At 59.5% G+C, this 12,201-nt stretch overlaps 1 protein-coding gene and 1 long non-coding RNA gene across 2 annotated transcripts in view; one reads left to right on the top strand and one right to left on the bottom strand.

The window, feature by feature from the left end:
* The window catches only part of SHANK2 (SH3 and multiple ankyrin repeat domains 2), a 490,743-nt gene that overhangs the window by 346,578 nt on the left and 131,964 nt on the right, over positions 1 to 12,201 (top strand). Inside the window, exons 16-17 of the mRNA XM_072970511.1 lie at positions 8,309 to 8,391; positions 9,967 to 10,091. Coding sequence (XP_072826612.1) covers positions 8,309 to 8,391; positions 9,967 to 10,091 — 208 coding nt within the window. The remainder of the gene's footprint in view (positions 1 to 8,308; positions 8,392 to 9,966; positions 10,092 to 12,201) is intronic.
* On the bottom strand, positions 5,523 to 7,636 carry LOC140698851 (uncharacterized). The gene is made up of 2 exons (XR_012076854.1): positions 7,287 to 7,636; positions 5,523 to 5,787 (listed from the first exon to the last, which is right to left on the bottom strand). It is a non-coding gene; the product is annotated as an uncharacterized lncRNA (long non-coding RNA).

Here is a 12,201-nt window from a genome sequence, read left to right as displayed (position 1 = left end):
CCACCCTCTGCTGTACGCCATGCCCGGTGCTGTGGGCTTTGTAAAACCTTTTCTCACGCCGCTGTGATGTTTCAGGGTTGCAGCTGACCTCCATATTGTGACATCCAAGGTCACAGAGCGGGTTTGGTGAAGCTGGGTCCCCCCACCGGGGTGTCTTTCAGGCTCCTAAGCGGCCGCTTTCCTTTTTAGATCCCATCTCGGTTCATCTCCGCAGGGAGCGATGATCACCTCCCATCAGTATTCCAAAGGCATTTGCGCTGTATCTTTGTCTTCACCAGCCGCTCTTGGCAGGTAACACGCCCGGTGGTGCTTAGGAAATGCTTTTGGGTGATTTATTACTGAGTAATGAGACAATTTAATTTGAATCAAGTTCTCTGCATATTATCACTTAGGAAAACTTGTATTGCTTATCATCTCAGCCATGAGGAGGGGGCGCCGTGGTTGTCGCGGGCGGGGCGCGTTCAGGATTGCACGTCTCCGCAGAGCTGGTGTGTGGGCTCCGTGGGGACAGAGATGCCCTCACCGTGTGGTTGAAACGACACCGCCCCCCGGGCAGGGCTCCCCAGCGCCGGGCGCAGCGTCACTCATGAATAAATTGGCCACACTCACCATCTCCCGCACGTGACACATGAGCAGGCTCGCACAGACTGCCCCTCAGCACCGAGGTGGATGGCGTGGGGCTCTGTGTCCCCTGGGAACTAGGGCAGCCTCCTGCTCGAACAGGGCAGGGAGGGCAAGAGAGCAACTCCAAGTGCCCCCCTGGCCCGGAAGCAGGAAGCAGGATTCAGGGAGCAGCAGCGTGTGTGGCCGAGAGCCGGGAGGTTACCCCACTGGCAGTGAGTTTTGGTGGTGAGTGAGCGATAACTCGCGGAGCCCCTCCCGCTCGCACACAGCCCTCCGGCCCTTCCGAAGGGCCGGGTCTGGCCCTACTCCCGCCCACCTGTGGAGCAGTCCGCTGTGCCACCCTGCAGCCAGCGCCACCACGGTGAGCTGGGCCGCCTGCCCGCGCCTGGCATCTCTGCCCAGTGGGGACACCTGTTGAGGCCCCCGACACCCCCCTCGGAAGAGCTGAGAGGGTCTCTGTTTAGCCTCACCCTTCCTGATTGGCAGAGCCCGGAAATTTCTAGGACAGCCACTGCCGTTCCCGGTCCCTGGAGGTCCCTCTTTCTAATAGTGTCCCAGTTCCTGCCTCCATCCAGCTGTGTCACCGAAATGCACTCACACGGGGAGTGATACAGACGAGGCTGCTCTCAGGCTCCGTTTCCCTGCCCTGGAGAAGGCGGGGCCCCCCCACAGCCGCTCCGGGAAGGAGCCTTCTTAGGTGTCACACACGCCAGCCTCTTTTCCGGGACTCCTCCCAGGGTCTCCCCAGGCACACCCCACACGCGGCCACTGCTGCTTTAGAAAGACCAGCAGCCCCAGCCCGGATCCAGTCAGCCGTGTTCCCCACACCCACAGCCCACGTTCAGTATACCTTCCTACCACCAAAAAAAGAAACCCAAAGTGATTTTGGTAATTCTGCCTCGGAGCCCATTTGCCTGTGAGTAGCTCGTCGCAGGAACACCCCCAGCGGCTGCTGTAACTCCCCCGCCTTCAGTCACCCGCCTGAAAAGCCTGTCCGAGTGAGAAGATCTGACTTGCAGGTGGTTTTCACATGCAAGGATGTGTGATGGACACGAATGGAGCGAGTGATGAAGCTGACCCCACCGTAGGTTTCAGAGACACGCCATTAAACACAGACGAGCCAGTTGCTGAAACAGCCCGGCAGCTCCCCACCGCCCTTCCGCAAAGCCGAAGCGGGTCAGCGCTTCTGCCCGAGGTGCCATGCGCAGCGTGTGTGCCCCTCCTGCCCGTGTTTGTGGCTTGTCCTGACCACCTGCAGCCTCACTCTGGCTCCGTGCTGGTATCTTGGAAGAGCTGTTCCATCTGCTGCCGCAGGCTTCCCTATGCGGATGGTTTAGCAGGAAACATAGCTGGTGGACGAATTTCCGGCCATGTCTGCGAGTCAACCTTGGGCCATTGTAGGGGGATTCGGGCTACAGTGGGGGTGGGACAGCAGATTTCTGTCATTTTCGCCTTCTCGGATGACACAGGGAGAGCATATGCTGTCACGGGCCTGGCTGAAGCTTCATTGTAGCCTCTCACCAGCCCCCTGGGTCCCCTGGCCCTGGCCCTGGGCGTGCAGGCCGCCCACACCCACGGCCTGTGTCACCCGCCCCTCCTGCCTCTCAGCTGTGGCTCTGAACCTTCGTCGCTGTGGTTCCTCCTCTGTCTGGGGTGCTCTCCTCTCCCTCTTCCCCTCTCCAGCGTCCCATCCCACTCACTCCTATTCTTCGTGTGTTGGTCCTCCTCCTACGGGAAGTCCTCCAGCCCTCTTCTGGTTCTCACAGCTCCCTTTCCTGCACACTTGTGTGACGGTTGGGTTAGTGTTTGTCTCCCACTTGCCTGGCGTGTGAGTTTCCTGTCACTCCCGTGCCAGATTACCGCAGACATGGGTGGCTCCAAACAGCAGGAAGTCAGAGATCAAGGTGTCTGCAGGACAGGGCTCCCCCCAGAGTCTCTAGTTGTGGGGGGGCCTTTCCTCCTGTCTTCCAGGTGCCGGTGCTGCCAGCGATCTTGGTGCTTCTTGGCTTGCGGCTGCACCCCCAGCCTCTGCCTGTCATCACGTGGCCTTCCCTCTCCCATGTCTCTATGCCCCAGTCTCCCCCTCTTTTTTCTTATAAGGACCCGTCAGTGGTTTTCATTAAATCCAGGACAATCTCATCTTGAGATCCGTAACTGATCACATCGGCGAAGACCTTATTCCCAAATAAGGTCACATTCACGGTACAGGGGGATTAGGACTTGAACATAATTTGGGGGCATTCAACCCACACACCTGACATCTCCATAAGGGCCAGACTGGGTCTGGTTTGTTCCTCCAGAAATGCCGGGTACCCAGTCCATCCTCTGACACTTAGCAGGTGTTCAGTAAGTAATGGCCACATTAATTTACTTATTAACGTGGTAGCTTAACCATTGGCCCCAACTGTTTCTGAGTGTTAGTCCTAGACCAAAACCCAATCCCAGTGGGGCAGGGAAGAAACGTAGCCATCTGACTTGACCAGGTCACATCCCAGCTGGGATCCAAGAGCCGGGGGAAGCCATCTGGTCTGCCCCAGCGGTGCCTGTGCTCAAAATGAAAATGCCTGTAATGCTCCTTCCCCTGTGGGACAGGGTAGACAGAGCCACCCTGGGGCCCCACGTGCTCACACACCTTGGCCACCCGGGCTCTGCTTTCCTGTGGCTTCACATTGACACCTCCTCCAGGATCGGTGCCACTGCCAAGAGAGCTTGTTCAGTGACTGACAAACCCTTAACGCCAGCTGTCATCGCTGGCACCTGCTACCTGCGGGGCCCATGTAAAATGCAGCCTTCCCTGTAGGTCCATTGTGGTGCCCTTCTGGGAGACGGTGAGGCCACTGGAGGCCTGGCCACCTGCAGTCTTGCAAGGCAGACACCAGGGGTGTCTGCAGGCCTGCCATGGGGTGGGAACTCTGGGGCCCACTGCGTGGCCGACTGGTTTTCCACACTGCCCCTGCCTTGCTCCACGTGTGTTCAGCAAACTCTTCACTGCAGTGTGTATGGGACCCTTGGTCAGTGAGAACCTTTAACAGTGTCTACCGTGTGGCTCCCAGGAGAGTTAGGACCGGAGTTGTGTCTCCTGGTGTTGATGTGATTCTTTATGGATGCATCCTGGTCCCCAGGCAGCCCATACCCCCAGGTGGACATGAGCAAGGCAGCCAGTGGCCTGTTCTCTGTCTTTGCATGAACCAGTGAAAGGTGCCTGCCTTTCCTCAAGGCACTTTACTTCCAGCAGAAGCATAATCACCACAGTAAACATACAAGTCTATGCTGGCCATGATGTAATGGTATCCTCTGTAGTTGTGCTGTGCACAACCTGCACAGCTGTACTTGGCTGGGCTGAATGCCCACCCCCTTTGCTTTCCACAGCTCCTGTTACAGGAAGCTCCCAAAGGAGGGTACGTTTGGGGTACATTAAAATGTTCTCCTGCCCTGTTTAGAAAACACGTTTAAATTATGTACAGCTAGGTTAAATTTTTTTGTTGTTAAATCAACAAACACATGTTGAATCTCACTAGCAGTAGTACCACGTAGAGAGATGCAGAGGACAGGGCATCATGTGTGTTCCCAAGGAGCCAGTAGGTGATGGGTTAGCACATGAGGAGGGCCCTGTCAGAGGCTTGGGCAAGGCTGGAGGGGACCCCTGTGGGGAGACTGTGTGATGTCCCTTGTCAGGAAGGTTTGGGGTAGCTCCCACCCCGTTCACAGGGCCTGCTGCGTTGGGGAAGGGCATGGCTAACAGACGGAACGTGGGACAGCAGGCAGTGAGGCATTGCTGGGGACCTGGGTAGATTATAAGGCCAAGTTGAGGGCATTTCAGGGGAGTGAAACCGAGCCAGACGGAGGCAGCTCGGCGGTCAGCCTGGGCTGTGAGCGTGGTCCAGGGCAAAGGGAAGACACAAGCAGGGTGGGCGTGACCACTTTGGGGCTGGCTGTTTGTTTCCCTAGAATCTGTCCCCAGGGACAGGTGGCAGCACACGGAAGCCACGGCTTCCGGAAGTGGCCGCAGCTGCCATCCTGAGACAGCTTTCAGATTCATGAGCCAGCAGAAAGAGCCCCCTGAGAGATTCGCGTCCCAGGAATGTTCCTCCCCGAGGCCCAGGGCGTGGGCCTCCCAGTCTGGTCCTGCGGGGGGGGGGGATGTGTGCAGCTGCCCACCTGGACAAAACTGGACACGTGCTCCTGTCTGTAGGGAATGCCCCTTCCACTCGAGTTTCCGGGCGCTTTCCCTGGGTTGCTACAAGGATTGTGGGTTTCCAAGGGCCAGGACTGCCTTTCCACTTCACGGGGCGGGGAGCCAGCTCCACGGTGCTGCGTGCCCTGCCCTCTGGGGGCGACTGGGGGCTTGGGGGTTGTCCCAAGACCTCCTCACCTGACCTCGGCGGCCGTCCTTCAGCCACCTCCACTGACACCCTGCCCTTCCACGCTCTGTTCACGCCCATCTCACTCCATCCACAAACACTGGCATGCGTGGCCCCGTGCCATGTGATCCGCAGAATGAGGTCGTTGTCTCCTGCGGGATTTGGCACAGGGGGACACTGACAAGGGCACTTTCCCAGAACGTGAGGGGCCTGCCCTCTGGGGGGTGTTTCGGGGGCCATGTCTCACCTGTTCCTCAAAGTCCCTGCAGGGCAGGTCTCCCCATTCCCACTTTGCAGGTGGGGAAACTGAGGCTAGAGAAGCTAAACTGATAAATGCCTGGGTAGGGATTCAGACCCAGGTCTGCCTGTGAATGAAAATGAGACAGGTCGTGATGGGCAGGGGACCGGGGGCTGTTTAGACCCTGAACTAATGCAGGGGGAGAATTTCGAGCCGTCCTTCTTCATAGGAAGTCAGGCCTGTTTTCAGCAAGCAGGATGGTGGAGCCACGCGGTTTAGGGACGAGACAGTGGCAGCCGTGAGAGTCGGGAAGTTCTTCATGGGTTGGGAACCGCTGAGAGGCTTAAGAGGGGACACAGGAGACAGGCTTCGCCTTTAGCCTGGGAGGGGTCCTTACAGGAGCAGGAGGGCGTCAGCACATGCAAGCGATGACCGCGCTCAAGACGCTGCTGCCGTTACCACGGCTGCCGGCCTGGGCGCGGGTGGGTTATTCCGTGCGCTCCTCCGCGGGCCCACGAGGCATGCATCGCTGCTGTTCCCATTTTGTAGAGTGGGACCCCGAGGCTGCGAAGGTCAGAGTGACCTTGGGGCCGGAGCAGGGCTGGATCTGGGCTGAGCTCTGTGCCATCCATCCCTTGCCCACCACGCCCACACGCCCCTGCCCTGTGCCGTCCATGGGGGGGCACCGGCATTCTGCCAGCCGCGCTGCCCTGACAAGCCCCCCGGCGTGAGGGGCTGCTGCTGGGATACGTGGGCTCATCTGCGAGGTGGGTGGAGCTGGCCCACTGTAGGGAGAGCAGGACCCTGGAGCCTGGCAGAGGTGTGTGTCCCCGGGGACAGCAGGGCTCAGGGCCCTCGGAGCGGGCGTGATCTTTCCAGAGTGTCAAGGGGCTGCTCTGTGAAGGGAAGTGCAAACTCAGAATGCGTCGCTTCAGCAGCCTGGCCCTGGGAGGCCTCTCCCTGGAGAAGGGCAGGAGAGGGTGGCAGGTGGCACCTGCCAGCCAGGGTGCCCATTCCCTTTGAGAAGTTCAGAGGGGAGGAGAAGGGGTGCCGGGGAGGCAGTTGTGTCTGTACTCTGGTTGGGAGGCATGGGATGGAAGGGTGAGGGGGCCTGGTGGAGGGTGAGCTGGCCCCAGGGCCCCCGCCCTCCCGGCTCCTCCCCTCCACTCCTGTGGTTCCGGATCCTGGCTAACTGCCAAGCGGTTAAAGCTGGGGCTCCCTGGGGCTCTCTGGTTCCACCACAGGCCAGCGGTATAGCCCCATCTGACCTCACAGGAGTCCCGGGAGGCCCATGTCTTGATCTCGCCACGTTGTGATGTGAGGGGAAGCCACGGTTTAGAGAGCCTGCCACTGACTAAAGGCCAGGCCGGTGTGAGCCCTGCCCATGGGCTCCCAGGCCCTGGACGCCGCATCTGGTGGGCCGTGGGGGCTGAGCTTGAGCTCCCCGACCCGGGGCTCCTTGCGCTTCGCAGGCAGACCCCAGGGCTGGGGGCAGAGCGCGAGCCCAGGGAGAGCTCCCAAGTTCCGAGACTGCCTTGGACCGGTCGCGCTGGGTTGTGTGGCCTCCCCTTGTCAAAGTGTGTGTCCCTGCTGTGCTGGCCCCTTCCTGGGAGACAGGGCCACCCCCGCGAGTTCCTGTGTGCTGTGTCTGATGCAGGGACGGAGGGCTCAGGAGTGGGTCAGAACACGTGTGCGTCCCCCAGCTGCGTCCCCTGCCTCGTCTGTGCAATGGGAAGTTCTTGGCTACTGCCCACCACCGTGTCCAAGCACCCTGTCCCTCCTGCTCCGGGCCCCCGGGTGCTGCTCCCAGTTGGCTGCGTGCTGGGGCCGCCTGCTTCCTGCAGGGGGCGAATCTAGTCCTGGGCAGAGCTGACCTTCAGTTGTCTGGGCTTCCAGCCCGTCAGCACCCCCCACCCCGAGACAGCGGCCTGCTGATTCTGTGGCCGCCTTGGCCCTGCCCTCGGGGCCCTGCCCCTCCCCCGCCCTCCCACACCAGCCCCTTAGGACCCTGGAGAAAGCCTCCAGGCTGCCTGCTGCGCCCCCCCCCCCCGCCCCTGACTTACTTCCGGGGCAGCAGTGGGATCCTGGGGGGTGCAGCCCCGGAAGGTGGGGGAGGGCCGCGTTTGAGCCGGGATGCCCACCTCTGTCCCGTACCCCGTGCCGCGGGCGAGCGATCACGTGGTGAAGCGCCCTCCCTGTGGATGGTGGGAGGCTTTGGCCGGAGAAGCAAAGTTGGAGCTTTCGGGTTTCTTTCCTTCCAAAGAAAAAAAAGCTGTGCCAAGGGGCAGCCGGTGTGGCTTTAGATCGTCTCTCAAAGGGGGAGCCTGCAGCCGCCTTGTCCCCCGTCAAGGAGGCCGTGCTGTCAGTGGCTTCTGTCGCTGGAGTGACCTGCCCCCGCCCGCTGGAAGCGCCCGCCCGCCGGCCGCCCCCTCCGCCAGCCTGCGGTTTCTCCGCGCGGGATGACGCCGAGCTGCCGCCGCGGCGGCACCGTGCGCTCCGCGGATGGTCGAGGGGGCGCCGCGTTCGCTCGGACCGGGGGGAGGGGTGGCCGCGTCTCCCGGTGCCGGCTCGAGCAAGGAGCAAATAGAATTTGATGTTTTTAAAAACCCCTTCGAGAAGAAGAAAGAAAAAAAAAAACTGCTGCCTCATTTCTCCTCCGGCTGATTTCATCTCCCTCCTTTGGAAGCTGCGTCCGGCCCGGGCTCGGCCCGGGCTCCTGAATGCGCCGCCTCGGCTCCCGCGGGCCACTTACTTTCTCTGCTTTCGGGTGCCCGGAACCGGCCCGCTCAGCCATCGCTGGGCGGCCTCCCCACCACGTATGACTCCTGCCTCCCGCTCGCTCCGGCTCTGCCTCTGCCTGGCGCCCCCCTCCGAGCCCCATTGTGCCGAGCCCGCCTATCCCGTTAGCCTGCCCCCAGCTGCCTCCGCTCCTCCTGCGCCCTGCTTAGTTTCCTCCATGCTGCCTGGATCCGGCGAGCTGGGGTGATTAATTGGCTATGATGATGAACGTCCCCGGCGGAGGATCTGCCACGGTGATGATGACAGGCTACAATAATGGTCGCTATCCCCGGAATTCTCTCTACAGCGACTGCATTATCGAGGAGAAGACCGTGGTCCTGCAGAAGAAAGACAATGAGGGCTTTGGGTTCGTGCTCCGAGGGGCGAAAGGTAAGAGCAGCTGCTCCCAGCCTGGATGCGTTCACGTGCGTGTGCGTGTGTGTGTGTGTGTGTGTGTGTGTGGAAAAGGTTCCCCAGCTCAGAAAGAAGCCTTTGTCCTGGGGGCACTTGGTTGCCAGACAACCGTGTTCTCTCACATTCTGCCCTACTCAGAAGACATCGGGGCTTCCTCTAGGAATACTGTTAATTTCTGTGCACAATATTGCTCTGAACAAGCTCGCTCTCTCTCCCCCTCCCTCCCCCACTCTTTTTTTTTAATTCATGGGTTTCATTTATATTTTGAGGTTTAGTTCAGCCTGATTGTGGCTGGGTTCAGAGCTCCTGGTCTCAGATACCCAGAATTTGCCAGGTCCCGAGTTTCGGGGATCTCGAAACTGCCCCGTTCTGGCAGTGGGCTTCAGCTCTGAGTGCGGCAGGCATCCGTGTGCCCGCCTCTAAGGTGACTTTGCAAAGGAAACGTGGCAAGATGGTCCCCTCCACTGTGGCCCAGCCGGCAGCACACACGTCACGTGGCCCATGGTGGGGGGCTCCGGGAACGTCTTCCACGGCAGTGCACCTCCCATCAGCCCTGATCTTGGGGGCTTCCCTTCCAAGATAAAACAAAATGGCATCGCCTCCCCGTGAGAGGAGACATCTGTGCACCACATGTGTTGGGGGGATCCGTGTGGAAGTTTGATCTCGGAGCTTCTGTGCTCTGCCGGGGGTCCCACACCTGTGCTGGGGAGGCCCCTTCCCCAGGGGCAGCCCCACCTGCTCCAGACTCAGGCTGCCGTGACAGCGGCCTGTCCAGAGGGAGGGAGAAAAGATACATCGGTCCCCGTGTGGGTCCGTGACTGTCTGTGTGGTGTTGTCACCCCTCCCCCAGCTGAGGCCACCTTCATCTTCCCAGCCACCACCCCCGGCCGCTCATGTCTACCCAGGAAAGTCCACCTCCTGCCCTAGAGTTTCCCTCTGCAGCTGTGGGGCCCGGAAGCCAAGGCTTGCTCTGGGTGCGGAGCAGGGGCCCAGGCCTCCCCTGGCCACTGGCCGCAGGGTGGTCACAGAGAGCCAGGCTCCAGGCGGAGAGAACTCGAGCAGCTTCCCAGTCTGCAGCCACCCACTGGGTCAGTGCTCTGTTCCGTCCATGCTCCAAGTTGAATCCCCTTGGTTGCGAGTCTACATAGATGTAAATTTGGCAAGAGGTTCAGTGTGGTGTTTCTATAGCTCCATGTGGTTATGGGGTGTGGGGGGGAACTTTTCCATTTTTAGAACTGAAAATGTTTAGTCACCGATGCTTTTAAAGAAAATGACAGGCGTGTACATACAGCCACGTCCAGGGCAGCACGTTGTCCTGTGCCTCCAGCCGAGGGGCCGAGAGCTGTGATGGGCCAAAGGCAGCTGGCTCTGTTGCTTGAGCTGGTGTTGACCTGACTGAGTCAGCCTCTTCCCAGCGGAGAGCTGGCCTGGACCTCCCTCTTTCCATGGAGACACGAGGGCCTTCTCTCCCCCAGGGTCCTGTGGGAGGCCTGGGCTGCCAATGTGGACACATCTCCCAGGCTTGTAACGAGGTGTCCCTTGCCTTCCCAGCGGATACGCCCATTGAAGAATTCACGCCGACACCGGCGTTCCCAGCCCTGCAGTACCTGGAGTCCGTGGATGAAGGTGGGGTGGCGTGGCAAGCCGGACTGAGGACTGGGGACTTCTTGATTGAGGTAGGGACACAGGTGTTCGTATCTTTCTGCTGGGGGAGAGCGCCGACTCTCTTGGGGTGGGGCCTGTGGCCTTGGCAGCGTGGCCAGGGGGCCGGAGCTGGGGGTGCCGTGGACGAGACCGCCGTGGACGAGTGTTGCCTGGTCATTTCCGCCCACTGTGGTTGCTGTTTCCCGTGGACCGCGCCTTGGGGTTGTCTTTGAGGCCTCAGCTGTGACTCTTTGAAGGGTAGAAATGCATGTGAAACTTGGCCATTGGTCTTGAAGTAGAAGGAAGAGAGAGGTGGTTGCCACGTTGTCGGGGACACACTTGGATCTGTGGGGGTGGCCTAGTTGTGACTCTGTGAATAGACACGAAGAGAGGCCACCTCCCATTCTCATGTCACCGGCGCAGGTTGGGAGGCGCTGGACCACGGCTCTTGTTTGCACGAGGTCTCTAACGGTGACGGCCAAGGGTCTGTTGATTTGCAAGTCGAAGTAACAGTCCTGTCGGATGGGGATGGTCTTCAGAGACCGAGGAGGCTGGGCAAGAGAGGTGTCTGGAGTTGGTGGTGCAAAATGGAAACTTTTAAATCCAGGTGCTTGGAAAACTGGCTCTGGCTAGCAGGTGAAAGGAGGGCCTGTCCTCTTCGCTGAACAAAGCTCCCTAGCTGTGCTGCCCGCGTGCTCCAGGCCTCGCCCGGGGTCGCCACGCTGGAGTGAGAGGAGCTGAGCTGCCTGCGCGCCTGAGCTCCCTGCCTTTTGTGGATTTGGGCGTTCCCTTCAATCGTGTTGTGCAAAGGAATGTGTTACTCTTTGGAAGTACCAAGAAGAAAAGGAATGTGCTGTACCTTGAAAAAGGTACCTTTAAGAGGTCCGGTAAGCTCAGATGGCCCTCGCTGGGAGTTCACATTTCTTGGAAAAACCATTGCTTGGGGGTAACCCGGAGCCCTGTCTCACCTGCTCTGGGAGTCCACGCGCAGGTGGAGAGAGTGGAGGCGTGGTTTCCAGCCAGGCGCCCGGGGCCTCCGCCGTGGGGCTGGAAAGGTGGAGACCCGGGCCTTGGTGAGGCGGCCGCTCCCAGCCATTCCTCTCCGTGACGCCTAAGCCTCCGGGGCTTTTTCAGCTGCAGTTTTGCCCGTGCTCTCCTCAGTACTTCCGAAGACTGAGTGACAGGAACCCGGAAGGAAAGACAGGAGAGGAGGAGGGAGAGCCAGGTGACACGGAGGCGGTGCTGCCACTTACTCCAGGTGTCCTGTGTTGCTCTCACTTTATTTGTGGCAAGAGGTATTTAAATTATTATTGACCAATCAGAGTTTGGCTCATATGAAGACCTGTGCTCATTTTTGCCCAATTAAACCGTGGAACGCGTTCCCAGAATGATGGATACTGGAACCCACGGTGGTTTCATGGGTTAACTCGATTTGTAACCTCATGAAAATGCAGAGAGACTGGGTTGAATCATCCTCTGTAGGATGCAGTTGTGATGTAAGTCCCCTTCCCGTGTGTGTGTGTATGTGTGTGTGTGTGTCTGTGTGCGTGTGCGCAAGAGACAGAGACAGAGACAGAGAGAGGGAGGTGGCTCTAGGTTGACAGAGCTGTTGCTGGTTCTTGGTTTTAAATAATCAATGAGGGCTGCAGATGCCAGAGCACCCCTGGTTGTCAGGCTCATGGGATGGTCTCCTGAATAAACAAGTCAATGAAAGAAGCAGGAGCCTGCCGCGTGGCCAGTGCTGGGCCCACCGCTCTCCCAGGGGGCAGAGATGCTGTGTTGGTGGACGTGACCGCGGGGCACGCCTGCGCCAGACAGAGAAGGCCCGCCACCCGGACTGATCGAGGGCTCTGTGGAAACTGGGAGCGTTTCGAGTTGCTGTCCTGTTTTCCAAGCAGCTCCTTTGACATTGCTTTTAACCTCTCATAAGCAAACGTATTTGCCATTTTGGAACAGGTTTTATATTCTGGGTCACCTCTAGATTCCATGAATGGCTAGCCCTGAGCTGCGTTAAGGTTCTGTTGCTGTTACTAGGTCTCAGATGACCCGAAGGAGCAGGGGGCCCCTACGAGGCTGCTCACCGCGGGTCCAAGTGTAACGGGGGCACGGGGGAGGAGGGACCCTGGGAACCCTGCTCCTCCT

Source organism: Vicugna pacos, chromosome 10, assembly GCF_048564905.1.
Source record: "Vicugna pacos chromosome 10, VicPac4, whole genome shotgun sequence".
Lineage (NCBI taxonomy): Eukaryota > Metazoa > Chordata > Mammalia > Artiodactyla > Camelidae > Vicugna > Vicugna pacos.
Note: the sequence above shows the minus strand (reverse complement) of the source record. Positions and strands in the feature narration are given on the sequence as shown.